Source organism: Oryzias latipes, chromosome 19 (genome assembly GCF_053564925.1).
Source record: "Oryzias latipes strain Hd-rR chromosome 19, Olatipes_Hd-rR_3.1".
In the NCBI taxonomy this organism is placed as follows: Eukaryota; Metazoa; Chordata; class Actinopteri; order Beloniformes; family Adrianichthyidae; genus Oryzias; species Oryzias latipes.
Genome location: NC_136255.1, coordinates 20669681 through 20689011, shown reverse-complemented (window position 1 = coordinate 20689011; position 19331 = coordinate 20669681). Strand labels below are relative to the sequence as shown.

At 40.5% G+C, this 19331-nt stretch overlaps 1 protein-coding gene across 2 annotated transcripts in view; it reads left to right on the top strand.

Annotated features, from left to right (window-relative positions):
* Positions 1-949: 949 nt before the first annotated feature.
* The window catches only part of lrp2b (low density lipoprotein receptor-related protein 2b), a 36421-nt gene continuing 18039 nt past the window's right edge, over positions 950-19331 (top strand). For both annotated transcript variants that reach the window (XM_011487994.4, XM_011487993.4), the window contains exons 1-44: positions 950-1166; positions 2637-2747; positions 2921-3043; positions 3726-3842; positions 3922-4032; positions 4873-4989; positions 5091-5207; positions 5368-5511; positions 6378-6494; positions 6580-6708; positions 6795-6964; positions 7063-7286; positions 7395-7601; positions 7678-7880; positions 8082-8222; positions 8416-8625; positions 8691-8883; positions 9168-9293; positions 9391-9521; positions 9765-9902; positions 9988-10266; positions 10355-10594; positions 10698-10820; positions 10906-11022; positions 11121-11498; positions 11597-11845; positions 12068-12276; positions 12426-12607; positions 12686-12914; positions 13046-13223; positions 13385-13513; positions 13682-13848; positions 14007-14150; positions 14450-14559; positions 14688-14865; positions 15077-15290; positions 15600-15836; positions 16409-16600; positions 16738-17210; positions 17483-17930; positions 18014-18179; positions 18255-18413; positions 18496-18785; positions 19115-19318. In XM_011487994.4, the coding sequence (XP_011486296.1) occupies positions 1100-1166; positions 2637-2747; positions 2921-3043; positions 3726-3842; positions 3922-4032; positions 4873-4989; positions 5091-5207; positions 5368-5511; positions 6378-6494; positions 6580-6708; positions 6795-6964; positions 7063-7286; positions 7395-7601; positions 7678-7880; positions 8082-8222; positions 8416-8625; positions 8691-8883; positions 9168-9293; positions 9391-9521; positions 9765-9902; positions 9988-10266; positions 10355-10594; positions 10698-10820; positions 10906-11022; positions 11121-11498; positions 11597-11845; positions 12068-12276; positions 12426-12607; positions 12686-12914; positions 13046-13223; positions 13385-13513; positions 13682-13848; positions 14007-14150; positions 14450-14559; positions 14688-14865; positions 15077-15290; positions 15600-15836; positions 16409-16600; positions 16738-17210; positions 17483-17930; positions 18014-18179; positions 18255-18413; positions 18496-18785; positions 19115-19318 (8191 nt within the window). In that variant the 5' untranslated portion in view covers positions 950-1099. The remainder of the gene's footprint in view (positions 1167-2636; positions 2748-2920; positions 3044-3725; positions 3843-3921; positions 4033-4872; positions 4990-5090; positions 5208-5367; positions 5512-6377; positions 6495-6579; positions 6709-6794; positions 6965-7062; positions 7287-7394; positions 7602-7677; positions 7881-8081; positions 8223-8415; positions 8626-8690; positions 8884-9167; positions 9294-9390; positions 9522-9764; positions 9903-9987; positions 10267-10354; positions 10595-10697; positions 10821-10905; positions 11023-11120; positions 11499-11596; positions 11846-12067; positions 12277-12425; positions 12608-12685; positions 12915-13045; positions 13224-13384; positions 13514-13681; positions 13849-14006; positions 14151-14449; positions 14560-14687; positions 14866-15076; positions 15291-15599; positions 15837-16408; positions 16601-16737; positions 17211-17482; positions 17931-18013; positions 18180-18254; positions 18414-18495; positions 18786-19114; positions 19319-19331) is intronic.

The following is a 19331-nucleotide window of genomic DNA, read 5'->3' as shown; positions in this document are numbered from 1 at the left end:
CCAAAAAAGAAACAGTGTGAAGTTAAAAAATCTGGTTTTTCCCCTTTCAGCATATCCCTTCAGGGCTCGCCACAGCGAATCAGCTTTCAGCAAGTCGCTCATGTGATTTGGCAGAGATTTTTATTCCAAATGCCCTTCCTGACACATCCCTGTTTTTTACCTGGGCAGGGTCCGGCACAGGGAGACCCAGACTTGGGTCCCCTTATGTCTACATACTTAGATAGTAGCCCAAAGGGTTTTGCCCAAGGACCCACGCCTCCCTTCCCCCAGGAATCAAACCCGTGCACCAGTCCTGCACGCAGCCAACTGAGCTTTCCAGCAGCTTATTTCTTCAAAGTCTGATTTAACTGTTCAACAACCCAACCGAGAGAAAATAAATACATTTTTTCGGTCATAGTTTGCCTTGGGGTGGTAATAAACATGATTAATGTTTTCAAGAATACCGAATGTTGTCTAAATGTGCTCTCCTGATTGGTTAAGCAGGGAGTTAAAATGATGAATTAAACTAATCAACTGACTGCTGGTTGTATTATGGTTTGGGCTCATCTCTTTTTCTAAAAATAATGGTGTGATTTTTTGCTTTTTTTTAGCTAAATGATGTACAGCAATACACTTATGAATTATCTATCTATCGATCTATCGTTCGTCATAAAAAATATTTTATATAAAAAACGAAATCAGTACATTTTATACTTAGATGTAAAGCTTGTTTGCTTTTCAAATTTTTCTGTATCAATACAATTTTACATTTTTGTTTAGTCAGACATACAATTAAAGCATGTGTGCTGGAATATTCGCTTCAGGCTCTTCCTGCTAAACTTTTACACAAAAATGAGTGGTCACCTTTTTTGCTGATGCGGAGAGCCGTCCTACAGGTAAAAGTTAATGTTAGATTAAGTTTATGTCAAAGAGTCAGCCATAAAAAGGCTGGATTGCTTTTTGTCACATTGCTGAGCCCCTGGTTGGTCAGGGTGACACTCATCAGTCCCAAAGACATCTCCCTCAAAATCACTCGGGTTCAGAGAGTCATGGGTGCAGACTGGGCCTGAGTTCATGCCGTGTGCCACGCTGATGCCTGTGATGTAAAGAGGTGTTAAAAATGGGTCTTAAATGTCTTCATCTTCTGTCCCTTCTGTTCATCTGCCAAGGAATCCAACTTGCCCGAGGTAAGTCCATGCTTCTTCTACTGTTTTGTTTGAAGATATAATATTGAAAGACTGAAGAGCCTGGGAAACAATATCTTTTTAATATCATTCTGATGCTATTTCTACCCAAATAAAATCAATAAAGCAAGAATAGAAAGACAGAGTTTTTTTACATTTTATAAAATGTAAGGCTGTTTTCAGGAACAATAAAAGAGGCTCTATTTATTATTATTAAAGCCTATAATTAGCATTTTCAATTTTTATAAAGTGTCCTCCTTTATCCTTTCTTGTGTTTTATTTTTAAATTATAGCAAAAAGGAGTTTCAAGCGGTAATTTCCCCTTTGTGGGATCAATAAAGTTTTTTTATGCTATTCTAATCTAAAAATCAAAATTTTAACTCTGGAGAGCCCACAGGGTCAAATTTAGTCGCTATTTTTTTTACATTTATATTGTATTTTATTTTATTGGCTGCTGTCAATTGCTGCTCCCCTAAAATAAAAAGTCAAATTCAAAAAGGCCTGAAGATGATTGTTCCTTCAGTTCTCCAGGGTTGATATCCTTTTAGTTCATTTTTCTTTCTTTTAAATAAAACAAAGGTAAACAGCACAGATGGGGAGTTTAAAAAACTAATAACGCTTCCTGAACTTTTGTTTGGTTATTTCTAATAAAAACATAATTGTGTTAAAATGACATTTTTACAGCCTCCTGATCCTGACGTTGACTTTTCATCCCCGGTGAAGAATTAACTTTGATTTAAAGGCCAGATCACATGCTTTTAGGTTCAGATGCTGCACAGGGTGAGAAAATGAGCATCTATAAAGCTCATAAAAAGTCACTCATTTGTTAGAGAATCAGTCAAATAGGTTTTGATTTTGTTCAAACATTCACATTCAAAATGTTGTCACGTTTCACATTACATAACTTACAAAAAGATATTCTAAGGTTTTCTAATAGATTTTTTTATTCCTCTAAACAATTGTGTTATTGCAAACTTAAATATTAAAGATTCACATCAATTTTAAAGGTTTTTTATATTTCGATGAAAACATTTCGTTTTTTGTTTAAGTGATTAACTTAAAAACTATTTTAGTTGTTTTATTCAAAAAGTGTAAAATGGAAGCTTCTGTGGAGGAAAACTTTATCAATCTGCAGCGTGCTGCAAAACCTCTACTACAAATGTGAAAACTGACTTTAGATCTTACAGGAAATTTGCAAAATTGCATTTTATATCATTACCGAAGAGAAAATATTCTTAGATCTTACCCAAAACAATAATTACCATCACTTATCCGAAAAAAGAAACTATTTATTTTAGAAGCAATTCAGTCCAAGAGAAAAAAATTATTTTCAAGTACCCTGGTCTGATTGGAAATGACTGAGCTTTTAGGAATTGAAGTTAACGTTAAATCTGCAATTTGGTACAACCAGAGGACTTTATGCCCATCAAATCATAATTACACTTGACCTTAAATTTCCATCTTTTCCTACAGGTAGGTGTGGCAGTAATGAGTTTCAGTGCAGCAATGGGCAATGCATCAACATGGACTGGAGATGTGACGGAACAAAAGACTGCACAGACGATTCAGATGAGCAAAACTGTCGTAAGTAAACATTACAGCGGCAGAAAATCTGGCAAATGTCTTACACTTTATCTGTCTTACCATGCATTTGCAAGTTGTATATTTCCAGAATGCAGTGAGTCAACAAAAAAGGCAGAAAAGGGGAAAATTCTGAGACTACAACTAATTATTCATATTCAAAAATCTTTTTCCAGCACTGCCGGAATGCTCGTCACAGGAATTCAAGTGTTTGACAAGTGGGGAATGCATCCCTTTAGGATTTGTCTGCGATGGGGAGGAAGACTGCACTGATGGCTCAGATGAACAAAGAGCCTGTGGTAAAGAACACAGAGAACTATTGTGGAAATCCAAATAACTTCAGATCTATTTTTTAGTACTAGTAAATATTAAGGACTGATTTAAAGCTAATGATAAACGTTTATGTTTTATTGACCTGAAATTTTTTATCAAAACTACAAAAAAGTAGCTATAAAGACTAAAACCTCATGTGTTAAGTGTGGATCTTTAGTTTCAATCACCAAAACCTGAAATGTGAGTGAAATCTCTAAATTCCCAAGTAATTTTAAAAGGAAATTATTGGTCATTTTATTTTTGTCACATATATGTTTGGGGTAATTTTTGTACGCTGAGAAAACAGGCCCCCTTAGAAATAAGTCAAACATTCTTACCCAATAGGCAGAATGGTTGATGACTTTGAGAAAACATATCTTAGTGAGCAGTATTATATGACAAGTTTTCTCAAACTAAGAATATTTAAAACAGTTTTAATAAGATTTTTTTAAAAGACAAAAAGTAATATAAGTTTTCTCCAAATAATTGTCTTTTTAGTTTCTTAACATTCAAGTTTTTGCAGTGTACATTTTTAAGTGATCGCCCATCTTCAATGGTTTTTTTTTCTGGGTAATCTTCAATACATATAAGGCTTTTGTCCACCTGACATTGTTATAATGCCTTCTGTGGCTCTTAAAAACACTATTTGAAGGACTGAACTTGTTTCAGGTGGACGGACCTGCAGCGCAGACCAGTTCACCTGTCGGGAGGGTCAGTGCATCCCCAGGGAATACAGATGTGACCACGTGAAGGACTGCGTGGACAACTCTGATGAGAATAACTGCAGTAAGACTCTTATTTGACAAATCTGAGTATTTTAATCTACTATTATGTTGTCATTTCCTTGCTTTATTTTTCCTCCCAGACTATCCACCCTGCACTGAGAAGACTTGTGCAAACGGGGCCTGTTACAGCAACTCTCAGCGATGTAATGGACTTCAGGACTGCAGAGATGGTTCTGATGAGTTCAACTGCAGTAAGTACACAGAGGTCAACAGCTATTGAAGAATGCAAGACCCTCCTTCACTATATCTTTATAATAAAGAGTTCAACATTAAATTACATCTTTAACATACATTTTTAAACTTGAAATCTAAACACATATGGGTAAATTAAAGATCTGCATCTCTCTCTGGGCCAACAAAAAAATAGCGTATTTATCTACTTTTTACATGTAATTCCCAACATGACTATTAGGTTTTAATTGTGGTCATCAAATTTTGTTTGGATGACGCATGAATTTATTTCCAGCTAAATAAATAAAAAATCATTTCCGTTTTTTTTCTTAAAGGCCTAGTTAAGGTCATTTTGGAGGAGAAATAGTTTGCTGCATATTTACATCAAGGGTACTTTCAATGGTGTGTCAATGAAAAAATGTTTCTTTCATTAAAATTAAAATTGAACTTATAAATCAGAAAGATCTATGTAAAAAAATTTGGAACACATCAAATTTATGACTTTAATTTCAGAGCTCGAAATTTTTTAAATCTTGTATGATTGAAGTCAGTATTCGAATTGAACTTAAACCTGTATTTTTCTGCTGAAGGCAAAGAAGTTTCAGAAAAATCAGAATTCTAGTCTGTTTTTTTTCGTGAAGCACCAGAAATGACCTTTTTTGTAGTTTGTGGCTGTTGTCTTGACAGAAAACAAACCTCCAAACAAACCAGCTTGTATGTTTTTTGCTCTTTATGGTCATTGTTGTTTTACAAAACTGAAACCTTGAACAACACTCTCCTCTATTTAGACAATAATCTGCTGATCTAACTAAGATTGTTGGATGTGTTGGTAGTAATGCCTTTGATTTTCCTTTTTCCAGCAAGTCAGCACTGTCCTCTCCATCAGTTCGAGTGTGCAAACGGCTTCTGTGTCCCTATGCCATTTGTGTGCGATCACTGGGATGACTGTGGGGATAACAGTGACGAGCAGGACTGCGGTAAGGAGGAAGCAGCCATGAGCAGTTGCTCTTTCTATTGTTCTTCATCTGTAAACCTGCAGCCAGTCCTTTAAGCTCCTTTTAACACCGTCTTCTTTCAGCGTACTCAACCTGTCGCGGCAGTGACTTCACTTGCTCCAGCGGCAGATGCATTCCTCAGGATTGGGTGTGTGACAAGTTCAATGACTGCGGGGATTTCAGTGATGAGAGGGGCTGCGGTGAGAAAACCCAATTGTAGCATGGATTTAAGTTTCATGTCCTTCAGTTGAATTGGTAAACTTTAAATATATTGGATAAAAGGCAAAAAGGATGACTTTAAAGGGATATAAATACTTTTTTTCTGTTATGTTTATATTTATGTCTGGTTTATGTGTTTAGATAGCGACTCTCGAGATTGTTACCCTGGTGAGTGGGGATGCCCGGGCTCCACAATGTGCATACCCTTAAATAAAGTGTGCGATGACAAACCTGACTGTCCTGGAGGCACTGATGAGACCAACTCCACAGCAGGGCAAACCTGTGGTAAGTCCATCTCACCTGCACATTTTTCTCAAGGTAAAAGTAAGAATGTACCATCTAGTAAGTTCTAAACGTTTCAAGGCACCTCTAAGGGTGTATTCAGACGGGACACATTTGGTTTGCTTAAAGTCAACTAAAGATCGTTTCCCCCGATGAGCCAGTCTGAGAACAGCCAAGCAGAACTGGGTCCGGGACCGGGAAACCCTCTCAGATCCATCCAAATGATCAAAATGGATCAGCGATACACAAAGTTTGAATAAGTGAACTATCCCAACAAGGATCGCAAGGATTGGACTTCCATTTTTCATTCTCTCGTTGCTTTGCTCCGCCTCATCATTCCTGGCCAATGACTGAAGAGATCTTTAGTCGTGTGGTTTTGTTTGCAAGCTTTGGTTCGAAACAGAAATGTCCGGTTGAAAGGCAGTCTGAATACAGACCAAACGTAGGGTTCAGGACACGATCCAGACCAAAAGGTGGACTTGATCTGGGCCAACGGACTTTACCATTCTGAATACATCATTAGAGTAAGAGAGTGATACCATCTTTTTTATTTTATTTATTTTTTTTTTTTTTACATTTTCCGCACATTCAGTTGGCTGTAAATGTCATCACAGAGTTGAAATAGGGTGCATTTCACTCGTAAGCTTTTCTTGAGTCTGCACTATAGTTATATTTCTTTTGTCCTTATCATCATCACGCTGACTTTGTTTATCATTAACTTCTTTGTTTTGTAATGCAGTGACTTATGGCTACATGATGATATTCTTTAGATGTCCCTTAATGGTTCCATGAAAACTCTTTAACGTGGTCAAATTTCAACTTGGTGCTGATGTGTGTGTATTTATTTTTATTTCCCCATTTTTACACAGGTTTGGATCGTTGCTCCACCTTGAGCTGTGAGTTCCTTTGCCACCCTTCTCCTCAGGGAGGCACATGCTACTGTCCGGATGGTTTTATTGTGGCAAATGACAGTCGCTCCTGCACCGGTGAGGGCTTGTTTCAACTCTTGAAATGAGCGATTAATTTTTTATTGCAGTCACTGATCTGTTTTATATTTGCTCTGCTGCCCAGACTACAATGACTGTCAGATCTGGGGAATCTGTGACCAGCTGTGTGAGGATCGCCCTGGGACACACCACTGCAGCTGCACGGATGGATATGTCTTGGAGCAAGGTCATGCCTGTAAAGCTAACGTGTCAGGTACAGAACACCTCAAAGCCTTTTTATCTCACTGTATGGTCTATTTCTAACATATTTCTGATCGATGTGCTGCTTTTGTTTCTCAGCTGGATTACCAAAGCTCATTTTCACAAATGGTGGGGATGTGATGGTGGCTGACATCCATGGGCGCTTTGCAAGAACTCTGGTGCCCGCCCAGGGCAGAGGCTATGCTGTGGGGGTGGCTGTCAACTGGCGCAGCAGCTTAGTCTTCTGGAGCGATACATACACAAAAAAGGTCAGTTTGATTTACTGGGTCGTGACTTTCCTTAAAATAAAGCTATTCTTCACCTTCACAGTGCAGTGAAACATTACGCTCCTTGATTCTCTTGCCAGGTTTATTCCGCCAGCTTTGATGGGAACAATATTAAAGAGGTCCTGACCGTTGCAGTTCACGATGTCCAGAATCTGGCAGTTGACTGGGTCAGCCTGAAACTCTACGTCTTGGAGGTTTTGGTGGAACGCATCGATGTGTGCGACTTTGATGGAGGGAATCGAGTGACGCTGGTGGCGGAAAATCTGCAGAGTCCTCACGGCCTGGCGTTGGATCCAACAGTTGGGTGGGTTCACGTGCTTCAGTCAAACAAAGCGACTGAATGCACTTTATAAAATACAAAATAATAACTTGAGATGCTTGTTGGAAACAAGTACTTTTTGTTTTTTTGCAGATACATGTTCTTCACAGACAAGGGTGGCGGGGACAAGCAGTCTAAGCTTGAGCGTGCTTTCATGGATGGCAGCAACCGTGTAGAACTGGTCAAAAGCAGACTTGGGACGCCAACAGGGATTACTCTTGATATCATCACCAAGAGAGTCTACTGGTCTGACAGCCACTTCGACACAGTGGAGACTGTCACTTACAACGGATTAGACAGGTATTGCACTCTTTGAAAAAGTTTTAACCCAAAGGTTATCTGAAAATTGGGAATAAAAGGTGTGATTCATTTTCAGGAGAATAGTCCTTAATGGAGCAACCCAGTCTCCACATCCTTTTGGGATAGCTTTGTTTGAAAATCATGTTTTCTTCACTGACTGGACCAAGATGGGTGTGATCAGGTCCAATCGCTTCAACGGCAGCAACCCGACCCTTCTCTACCGTACCACAAATGTGCCAGGCCATGTTGCGGTGGCACACCCTGTCCTGCAGCCTTTTGGTGAGCAGACACGTATATTTTAACTCAGAAGGAATTCAGACTTTAAGCCTCAAAGTTCATCCCCAGCTAGTCAAAATTTGGTACATTTCTCTCCAATTTTAGAGACAGTTTTAATGAAAAACAACCAGCTTTATCCTTACGGAAGAGGATGAACACTGAGGTTAAATTGTTGTAGTAAAGTGACTCTCCTTTTTTTTACAGCTATGAACCCCTGTGGCAGAAACAATGGTGGCTGTCAGCACATTTGTGTGTTGAGTCATCGCACAGACAATGATGGTTTGGGTTTTCGCTGCAAGTGTCGCTATGGCTACGACTTACAGACTGATCAACGGACCTGTTTTAGTGAGTTTTCCTTTTTCTAGACAAAGTATCCTTAGCTTCAGTTTGTGAATGTCTTTAGTATTTTTGCTCATTTAAGCTAAATTATACTATCTCACAAATTTTTCTTTTTCTCCAGGAAATGAATGTAGAGGAAATTGTGTTTCAGACATAAGCAGTATGAAAGCTTATAGGTAACCGAATTTTCTGTTTACAGAGGTGAAGGACTACTTGTTGTTGGCCACCTCTCTGGCAGTGCGGGGAATCCCTCTGAACTTGTCCCTTCAGGAAGACGTAACACTTCCCCTAACAGGACTAGGAACGTCTCTTTCTGGCTCTGCGGTGGAGTTTGATGGGAATGAAGGGGCCATCTTTTACAACGACAGGTCAAGAGGCCTAGTCTATAAGTCTAACCTGAATGGCACAGGTGAGTTTTTCTCACATAGAATTAATTATATCGGTATTCTCAGCAATGACGTTTTGCTACTTCAGTTCAGCAGATTTTGACAGGCTACAGAGTGGGGATAATTGATGCTATGGCTTATGACTGGACCTCCAAGGTTTTGTTTTGGACTACAACCACCTACAGAGCAGTGGTGGCCTTCAAAGTTACAGACAAATCCAGACGAGACATTGTTACTGGACTCAGAAATCCAAAGGGAATTGCAGTTCATCCTAGTGCTGGGTAGGAACAACAATTTCCATTCATCAGTTTTTCCATTTATATTTGATCCAATTGGGGGTTTACAGTTGGGGGATAGTCTATTCCAGCAGTAAACATCCTGAATGTCTGATACTTTTATTACAAAATTTAAACAAATGAAAAAAATTAATTTCCTGTGATAGTAGCAATACTACATAGTAGTTTTCTGAAGTAACCGCAACCTGCAGAAAAGAAAAACTTAAAAAGAAAACATTCCTTCATTTGTCTGTTTTTTTTTAACTGTTCAATCGTAAATTGATTCACAGGTTTTTGTTCTGGTCTGACTGGTACCGGCCTGCAGTCATAATGAGAGCCTTCCCGGATGGGAGCAACGCCGTTCCTCTGGTCAACACAACTCTGGGATGGCCTTATGGACTCGCTCTTGACTATGTGTAATTACATAGATTACAAATGTGACCCATTTAAGCATGTTTTTTGTAACAAATTAAAAGGATTTCAGGCCTGCTTTTCTTTGGTCACTTGTGACAGGATGGACAAGCTGTATTGGGTAGATTCTCTCCTGGATCAGATTGGTTCCATTGGCATTGTAGGAATTGGCAGACAAACGTTCACCAACATCGGCCAGATCACTCAGCCCTACTCACTGACAGTTTATTCAGGTAACCTTCTGGATTTTCCAAAGCTTGAGGACTTCACAAAGTGTGTGGTTTTATTTATCCTGCAGCCATGAAAAATATGAAATTCTGCTGTGGTATTAAGGCCATAAAAGTACCCAAGCTATGCAAAAACCTTGACATATTGATATATTGGTTTTGAAGTTTTGAGGTTCCTTTGTCAGCATTTCCACTCAAAATACTCTAAATAATCAGAATCTTTCTAATTAAACTTTTTCCCTGTATCAGACTACCTATATGTGTCTGACACGAGGACAAGAGCAATATTTGAGATGAGAAAGAGAGACGCAGGAGGAAGCGTTATGATCAGACAAGGAGTCACTGGCATCATGAACATAAAGGCCTACTCAGCTGACCTCCACAGCAGTAAGTTCACAGCATTATTTTAGACGAGGCTTGGCAAGAAATTCCAGTCTGGGAACTTTCTGACCCCTTTGACATTCTCCTTTAGCCTTCACCAGCCGGTGTAACATGGTGCCCAACGGTCTCTGCAGTCACTTCTGCTTCCCAACCCCTTCCTTCACCCGTGTGTGTGGATGTCCGGATGGAATGAAGCTTCAAGCCAATCAGAGGGACTGCATCAAGGATGATTCTGTGCCTCCACCCGACAACAACTGCGGTGACTTCTCTTTTGAATGTGATGAAGGGCGCTGCAGGCCCAACTCTTACCGGTGTGACGGGATTTTTGATTGCGTGGATAAAACCGACGAAGCTAACTGCACTGACACTGGTAAAAACTTTATAGTGGAGCAATACAATTTCATACCTAAGTAAATAGTTTTAACAAAACAAATCATATCCTTATGTGTTTTCACCAGGCACAAGCTGCTCTCCACTTGCCTTTACTTGCAACAACAAGCACTGCATATACTCCAGCTGGCGCTGTGATGGGATGGATGACTGTGGAGATGGCTCTGATGAAGTTAACTGTCCCACTTATATTCCATCCACCTGTTCATCTGAATACTTTACCTGTGACAACAAAAGGTGTGTCTCCAAAGCGTGGCTGTGTGATGGTGACAATGACTGTGGAGATGGCTCCGATGAACGCAACTGCAGTAGGTTTATAGCTTTTGAACGCTTTCATGATAATGAAATAACGCAGAAACAGATGTTACCTTTAGAAACTGAAAAGACAGAAAAGCTCTGTATGATTGTCAGATTCGAGCATATCCACCTGCCGCCCGGGGTACTTCTTATGTCCTGACCATCGCTGTATAAGCAGCTACTTTGTATGTGATGGAGACCAAGACTGCTTGGATGGCTCAGATGAAAAAAATTGCGGTAGGCATCTAACGCATGCTTAAACCAGAACAATAAAAATGTGTGTTTTCTTATTTTCTGTTTTTCTTCTTCTTTACCCTATAAGAGTTTTCCTGCCAGTCTTATCAGTTTGCTTGTGCCAGTGGAGACCAGTGTGTCAGTTCAAGCTATCGTTGCGATGGAGTGTTTGACTGTAGAGATCATTCGGATGAACGGAACTGTCGTAAGTTGCCAAAAAACAAAACAAATTACCGTATAGGCTTAAAGAATTTGCACTGTGCTGTTTCTAAGACATTTGCAAATATTTTTGGGGTCTTGCAGCCACCAGAGGTCCAGGGCTTTGCCATGATGATGAGTTCCAGTGTCAGATGGATGGTTTCTGCATCCCGGCTAATTGGGAATGTGACGGACACCCAGATTGTGAGGATGGATCTGATGAGCACAACACTTGTCCGGCTGTCACCTGCTTATCCAGCTATTTCCAGTGTGCCAACAAGATGTGCATTCCAATGAGCTGGTTGTGTGATGGAGAGAATGACTGCAGGGACATGAGTGATGAGCAGAACTGCCCAACTCCTCCCTTTACTTGCCCCTCTGGGCAATGGCTATGCCCCACAGATCAAATTTGCATTGACTTGGACAAGGTGTGCAATGGACAGAGAGACTGTCCCAATGGCGCAGATGAGTCTCCAATCTGCAGTAAGTATCCTTATGTAGCAAGGTGTGTCTCAGCAACGAGATTCATCAAAAAGAAAAGTCCATAGCATTCAAGCTTGCTGTCATCTACTTTTATGAAGACCAAGAAGACTGTGCTCTAAACAATGGAGGCTGCAGCGATGGTTGTATCCAGAGTCCGTTTGGTGCTCAGTGCACATGTCCACCGGGATTCCAGCTCCTCAATGACTCCAAAACTTGTGATGACATCAATGAATGCCTGATTCCTGGTTTCTGTAGCCAACAGTGCTACAACGAAAGAGGCACCTTTAGGTGCCACTGTTCAGACGGCTACCTCTTGGAGCCTGATGGACGCACCTGTAAAGCCATAGGTAAGCAGCAAAACAAAACAGAATTGAACTGTGCAGAGCCATACTAGGCTTCATATTTAAAAAAAGATACCTGTTTGTCAGTTTTTAGATATAAAACAGTAATGTAGGTCTATATAGAATAAGCATTCTCAGCACAAAATGATGTTTTAACAGCTTGTGTTTAGAATAAGTATATGTGTGTATTTGCTATGTGGATTAGTTGAGACACATTTCTTCTCTCAGACCGACAGGCAGCTGTTCTTTTGGTTGCAAAGCGCAGCCAGATTATCGCAAACAAGCTCAACCAGGAGCCACCAGAGAGTCGACCAGTTGTCTCAGGTTTAAGCATTGTGACTGTCGACTTTGACCGCGTCACATCCAAAATATACTGGGCTGATGCCTCTCAGAAAAAGATATGGAGTTCCTACCAGAATGGCACAGACAAAAAGGAAGTAAGTGAAACGATAGTTGAGACAGTAAAAGTACAAGGAGCACATTTTAACCAGGAAACCAACATTTTTTGCTGCTGCAGCAACTTAACAAAGTAAAAGCGGACAAACACAATATTCTCAACTGTTGACTTATCTTATCCATGTTTAAGGTGTTCTCTGGTCTGATGGTTCCTGAGAGTATTGCTGTGGACTGGGTGGGACGAAACCTTTACTGGACTGACTCTGACTTGGAGTGCATCGAAGTATCTACTCTGGATGGTCGCTTTCGAAAGGTTCTCTTAAACACCAATGTTACCAGCCCCCGTGGACTTGCTCTAGACCCCCGCAACCAGTAAGTAGTTGCTAAATAATACGTTTTTGGGACTATGAATTGTTTAATTAAACAGCTCTTATGTCACTTTGCTTTCAGTACAAACCTGATGTTCTGGTCCGACTGGGGTCAGAATCCGAGAATTGAAAGTGCCAGCATGGATGGAGCCATGAGGAGAGTCATCGTCAGCACTAAACTCTACTGGCCCAATGGCTTAGCCCTGGACTACACCACCCGGAGAGTCTACTTTGCTGATGCTTACCTTAAATACATCGACTACTGCGACTATGATGGCAGCAATCGTCATCAGGTCATGGCAAGTGATATGGTAGGTTTCTGTTTATTAAGAAAATGGAACAAATCAATACAGACCATAACTTCTTTAGGTAGTATAAAGTTTAGTAATTTTTCCAGTATCTTAAAATTATTTTAAAAGCCTGCATGGCTGCCTCTTGACAGGTTCTGCAGCATCCACATGGCATGACTATCTTTGAGGACAGCATCTACTGGTCAGAGCAGTACACCAGCAAAGTGATGAGTACAAACAAGTTCCATGGAGGGAACATTACCATTTTGATGAGCAGTGTCTACCAGCCCATGGGCATTGTTATGGATCATCCCATCAAACAGCCACCAGGTAACTCAGAAAAAGAACATTGACTTGTTTCTTACAAAATTACTTCTTTCCAAAGTCAGTCTAAAAAATTACCTGTAATATGTGATCTTGGTTAATCTGATTTTTGTGTGACCAGATTTAATGTTTTTTTTAGAGTGTAACATTTTACTATCTGTATTTAGCTATCAACCCATGCAGTGAGCATCTGTGCTCTCACTTGTGTTTGCTGTCAACCCTGAGACCCAGGTACTACACCTGCCACTGTCCCTCTGGTTGGAAACTAAATGATGACAAACGTACCTGTGTCAAAGGTAGGCTTTCTGCGCTGCTGTACGTGTTTTCAACCAAGCAGGAAGTATATTTAAACACATGTATTTCATTTCATCTAATTCATACCAGTTTTGCATTGTTGCTGCTACATCTGGACCTTGGTTTTTAGTATAATTTGTTGTTCTATTTTGGTTAAATTTCTGTGCTAGACGACGCTCCCTTCTTGATGGTAGCTAGTGATTCTGTGATTCTTGGCATTCCTTTGGACCCGGCCGACTCATCCAATAATGCTATGGCTCCCATCTTTGGCATCAGCCAGGGCCAAGACCTTGACTTTGACGATCAGGAGGAGTTTGTCTATTGGGTACAAAGCACTGTAAGTAGACCTCTTGACCTGACAATTTGGAGACATTTGTAAGGATATGCTTTCAGTGTCTTTTTAATAATGGTCTAGAGCGAAGGGGAATGCTTTGGCTTCTTCAGTGAAATTCTTGTTTCTAAAAATTATGATCTCTGAATATTATTTGATTACAGAGATCGATTTGGCGAGTAAAAACTGATGGGACTAACAGAACTGAGTTTGCTCCAGCCGCTCTCATGGGTTCGCCTTCTGGTTTGGCTTTTGATTGGATCAGCCGGCTAATGTTTTACACTAACCCAACTAGCAAAACCATTGAAGTAAGTAAAAAAAATCTGTTTGTGTTATCAATAAATTAAAGGGACAAGTCTTGTTAAAATAAAGTAAAGCTTTAGCACATGTGGCCAGTGTCTTTAGCCACTATAGATCTAATTATTTATCTCTAATTTTACAAGAAAAGTACAATTTATTTTGAACAATATGTAATCAGTCTAGAAAAACAAGAGGGTTTTCTTCTGTAAAGCTCTTTTTTCCCAATGTTTTGGTCTGACTACATCTTTAACGGTTTGGATATTTTTTCTTGTGAGGCCAAAAGTAACTAAATGAACTTTGCTATAAGGTTATTCGTGTGTACGGAGATGAGAAATACAGAAAGACCCTCATTGCATCAAATGGCAAACCAGAAGGACCTGGAGAACCCATTGGAATTGCTCTGGATCCAGCACGAGGGTAAAAACTAATGGCATTTATATCTTATATTTAATTTACATATGTGTATACAATAAAAATGTATTTTAAAAAAGACACCTGGATGAGGATAACCATTTCTGAAATCACAGCCATTGTTTTTCTTACAGAAAGTTGTTTTGGACAGACAAAGGGTCAGACACTGGAGTTCCTCCAAAGGTTGCCAGTGCCGATATGGACGGAAGCAACCTCAGAAATCTTTACACAGGCAACTTGGAAAATATTGGGTTTATTGCTGCTGACATCTCAGCCAGGAAGCTGTATTGGGGTGTGGCAGGCTCAGGAAAGGTTTGTAAAAATAGCTGTAAATAAAAGGAATTTTTCAAACAACCAAGTTGCTTCACCTTTTAGGAAGAAACCAATATTCTCCTTAAGAAAAAATAATACAATCCAATACAATTTGCTTTAACACCGACAATTTAATCACTTCATTCAGTCTTGCATGCTCTAAATAAATGGTTTCTCTTTCAATAGTAATTGCTCTTACCTTTTCATCCAGATTGAGAGTGGCACCATGGATGGAGTAACACGGGTGACGGTGGTCAGTGGTTTGTCTCATCCTTGGGGCCTGTCAGTTTACCAGAATTACCTTTACTACACTGACACAGACTACGAAGTCATTGAGAGGGTGGACAAGGAGACTGGTGCCAACATGGTAGTGATGAGGAGTGGCATGTCTGGCCTGCATGCTCTCAAAGTGCATGCAAGGGATGGTATGTGCATTCACATACTTTTAGCATCTGTTTTTCACTTTTTTGTCTGTTTTTTGTGTTGCCATGGTTACCTACTATTACTAAACGAGCTCTGCACAGTGTAGAAAAGAGTACCAGTACTTGTCACCACTACCATCTTGTTTGAAAGCACAAACCCCTCCCAGAGCTGGTTCATGTAGAAGGAAACTACTGTAAAGAAGCATTTCGTAATGCGGAGGAAAAAAACTCACCGGTCTTGTTGTGCAATTGTTTTCGTGAAGCGAAGGAATTTAACAATTCTCTTAAGTGGCATTTTCTGTCCTACCTCAGACTCTGCAGGAACAACGAACGCCTGCAGCTCCAACAACGGGGGCTGTCCACACCTGTGTCTTCCTAAACCAGACAATAAGAAGACCTGCGCCTGCACCACCGGATTCATCCCTTCCCATGACGGCACCCGCTGTGAACAGTATGAATCTTTTGCCATCATTTCCAGCTCAGAGTTTATTCGTGGCTTCCACATCAACAGCTCTGACCACTCTGAGGCAATGCCGCCCATTACAGGGAGTAAGGATTTTTTTTAACTGTAAGATGTCTAAAACTACCTTCACACCACCCATGGCAATGTGCATTCAAGCGACCTCTTTTAGCGAAAAGTCTATTTAAACACGCATAAATGTGCGTTTTGGTCTTCCGTGTTCTAAACTCCCGCCCTCTGGAGTAGCAACGCAAGTTTCTACCACCGGTTTTGGACTCTAGGTACAAGGTTAAACCAGGTTGAACTTTGACCAATTAGAGACATGAATTTGGTAGTGACATATAGATGGCGTCCCTTTCAACTCAGGGAAGTATCAACCACTTGAAAATTGATTTAAAAAAAACTGCGGTAGGTGTGAATTATGTGACACCAACTCTTTCAAAATTTGCCAGATTTGTACGGCTTCGACATTTTGCAACATGCCCCATGGCGGAATTGTGCTAGTATCAGAAGGCAACAGTCCAATATGAACAACATATGCTAAACATGTGTTCAAGAACACTTGTCACATTCCTGGTGTGATTGTAGCTTCCGACTTTAAATATTATCTACAATTTTGTAGTTTTTTTATTGATTCAGCTAACTATGTGTATGTTTTTAGCTTCATATGCCCGTATAGAAAAAGTGGACCTGCACATCGAATCTGGTTTTGTTTATTGGAGTACCAATGGAACTTCATCCATTTACAAGGGCGTTTACAGGGCTAAAACTGATGGAGCAGGTAACACCCAAATCATTGGTTCTGGTATTGGAACCAGAGGCATCCAGGGTCTGGCTGTAGACTGGATTGCAGGTATGAATTCACTCTGTTTAGAAAAAGTGTTGCAGTAATATTTGGAGTTACCAGTTATTTGGAGACAAATTGACAAAAATATTTTTTGGAAGGACAGTAGTTCTCGTCATTCCTAATTTTACTGTTCACTTCCTCAGGTAACTTGTACTTCACCAATTCTTTTGAAAGCGAGACGCTGCTTGAGGTTCTTGCCATCAACACCACTTTCCGAAAGATTCTCCTTAAGAGCTCTGAAGACCAGCCCAGAGACTTGGCTGTCAGCCCCAAACATCGCTTCCTCTTTTGGACTGATGGTGGCCAAACACCCAAGATTGAGAGGGCCTTTTTGGACGGCACAAACCGCACAGTGTTGGCTTCTGAAAGCTTAGCATCGCCCCGTGGCCTAACAGTTGATTACACTGCTAACTTCCTCTACTGGACAGATGATGTTCTTGATATGATCTCCCGGATGGCCATAGATGGAACACAGAGAAGGATTATCAGATATGGAAGTCGCTACCCATCTCCAACAGGGATGTCTATTTTTGGGAACAACATGTTGTGGGTTGATAAAAATCTTAGAAAACTCTTTCAAGCCAGTAAAAGCCCAGACAATACCGACAACCCAGAGGTAAGAAAACTGCTTTTGTTTCACACAAAATTTTCTGTGTGCTTTCTAATATTTTTAATATAACACATAACGCAAAAGTGACAAAAACATACTGAGTAGGCAAAACTATGACAGGGATTAAGATTTTATTTGACATGTTATGGATTCCAAGGAATTCATTGTTATAAGCACTAGTCCTTTCACACTCACCCAATTGCCAGTTGGGTTAATAAGGGACCCCATAAAATGCTGTTTCGTCTTTAAATCTAGAAACCTAATACTTTTATCACCAGGTCATCAGAGACAGTCTGGATGAGCTGAAGGATGTCACCATCTTTGATCCACATGTTCAGCCTACATCTGCCAACCTGGTGGGCTTCAACCCTTGCCAAGACAACAATGGCCGCTGCCAGCAGCTCTGCTTTGCCTTTCCAGATCAGGCCAAACCCAAATGTGACTGTGCTCATGGATCACTCCTCAGCAATGGAGTTTCATGCGGCTATGGGCTCCAAGAGTTTCTTATTTTCAGCACAGATTACACACTGAACAGCATGAGGCTAGACCCAGAGGACCACAGCACTCCCTTTCCATCAGTTAACTTGGGCTACAAAATCATTGGGCTGGACTATGACGTAAGAGGAAAGCGAATCTTTTTCACCCAGTATTTGGGAACTGGAAGAAGCAAAATTGGTTATGTCTATGCAACATCTGTCACCAGCCCTCCGGTCATTATTGCCTCAGGTGAGAATAGCTTTTCAAGCTGAATCCTTTTTGCATATTCCTGGTTTGATGCTATCTTTGTTTTTTTTCCGCTTGCAATACAGACCTGTCTTATCCAGAGGGGCTGGCCTATGAATGGGTCAATAATCGCCTTTACTTTACGGACTACGGCGAAAGAAATCTCCAATCAATAGGGATGGATGGATCTAATCGCTCGGTCATTGCCCATGGCAACAGTCCCAGAGGCATCATTGTTGACCCATGCTACGGGTAAAGCAGGAATCTGTTTTTTGTCTTCCTTATATTTAGACTACTTTTATGAGTAACTACTTCTCGTTTCTTCAGTTATTTGTACTGGACTGATTGGGGCTATCCGGCTAAAATTGAGAGGGCCACTCTGGGTGGAAACTTCCGAACTCCCATCATCAACAGCAGTCTAACAACACCCAATGGTCTGACCATTGACTATGAGGAAAGGATGCTCTACTGGACTGATGCAACACTGTAAGTCCAGGTTTTACAGTGTCATGTAATACAATTTAATGGGTTTCCAGTTTAATGTTTTTATTCCCATTTCCTTCTACAGAGACAAAATTGAACGCGCCACACTCACTGGCGAGAACCGGCAAGTGATCGTACGGGGAGCCGTCTATCCTTTTGCTTTGGCTGTCTTCCAGCAGGACATCTTCTGGACCGACTGGACTGAAAGAGCTGTTTTCAGGGCTGGAAAAGAAGATGGGTCTAGCTTTGCAGTGTTAGCCCAGGACTTGCAGTATAATCCAAATGACATTCACGTTTATGCTGCATCCAAGCAAGAGAATTGCTCCAGCTTCTGCCAGCAGTTCAATGGAGGTTGCAGTCATATCTGTGTTTCTGGTAAGAGCAGATGTATCATTGAGCCCACAAAACCCAGATTTTCCTTTATGGGGATGCAATAGGGCTGTGTAACCTTGATCCTCAAGATCTACTGAAAGTATATGGTCCAGTGAGTAGATCTTTAGGACCAACCCTAATGAGGAGCAATAAACAGAAAAACTGTAAAAATTGTGGGACTTGCATCAGGTTTCGTGTCTTTGTAGTTATTAAAATGTTAATGTCTTACACTATCTACACAAGTTGAAATAATATCACAATTTTTTGTTTTAAATCCAGTTTGTATCTTGTGTATTTTAAAATTGTTACTTTCAAAAAAATCTCTCCTTTAGGTCCAGTGGGCCCAGAGTGTCAGTGTCCTCATGAGGGGGATTGGTACTTGGCTAACAATGGCAAAGACTGCATCGTAGACACAGGAAAGCGGTGCAAGCCTGAGCAGTTCACCTGCATGAATGGAAACTGTATTTCATCACGGTGGAAGTGTGACGGCCATAATGACTGTCAGGATAATTCGGATGAACTTGAGAGAGTGTGTGGTGAGAAATCTGG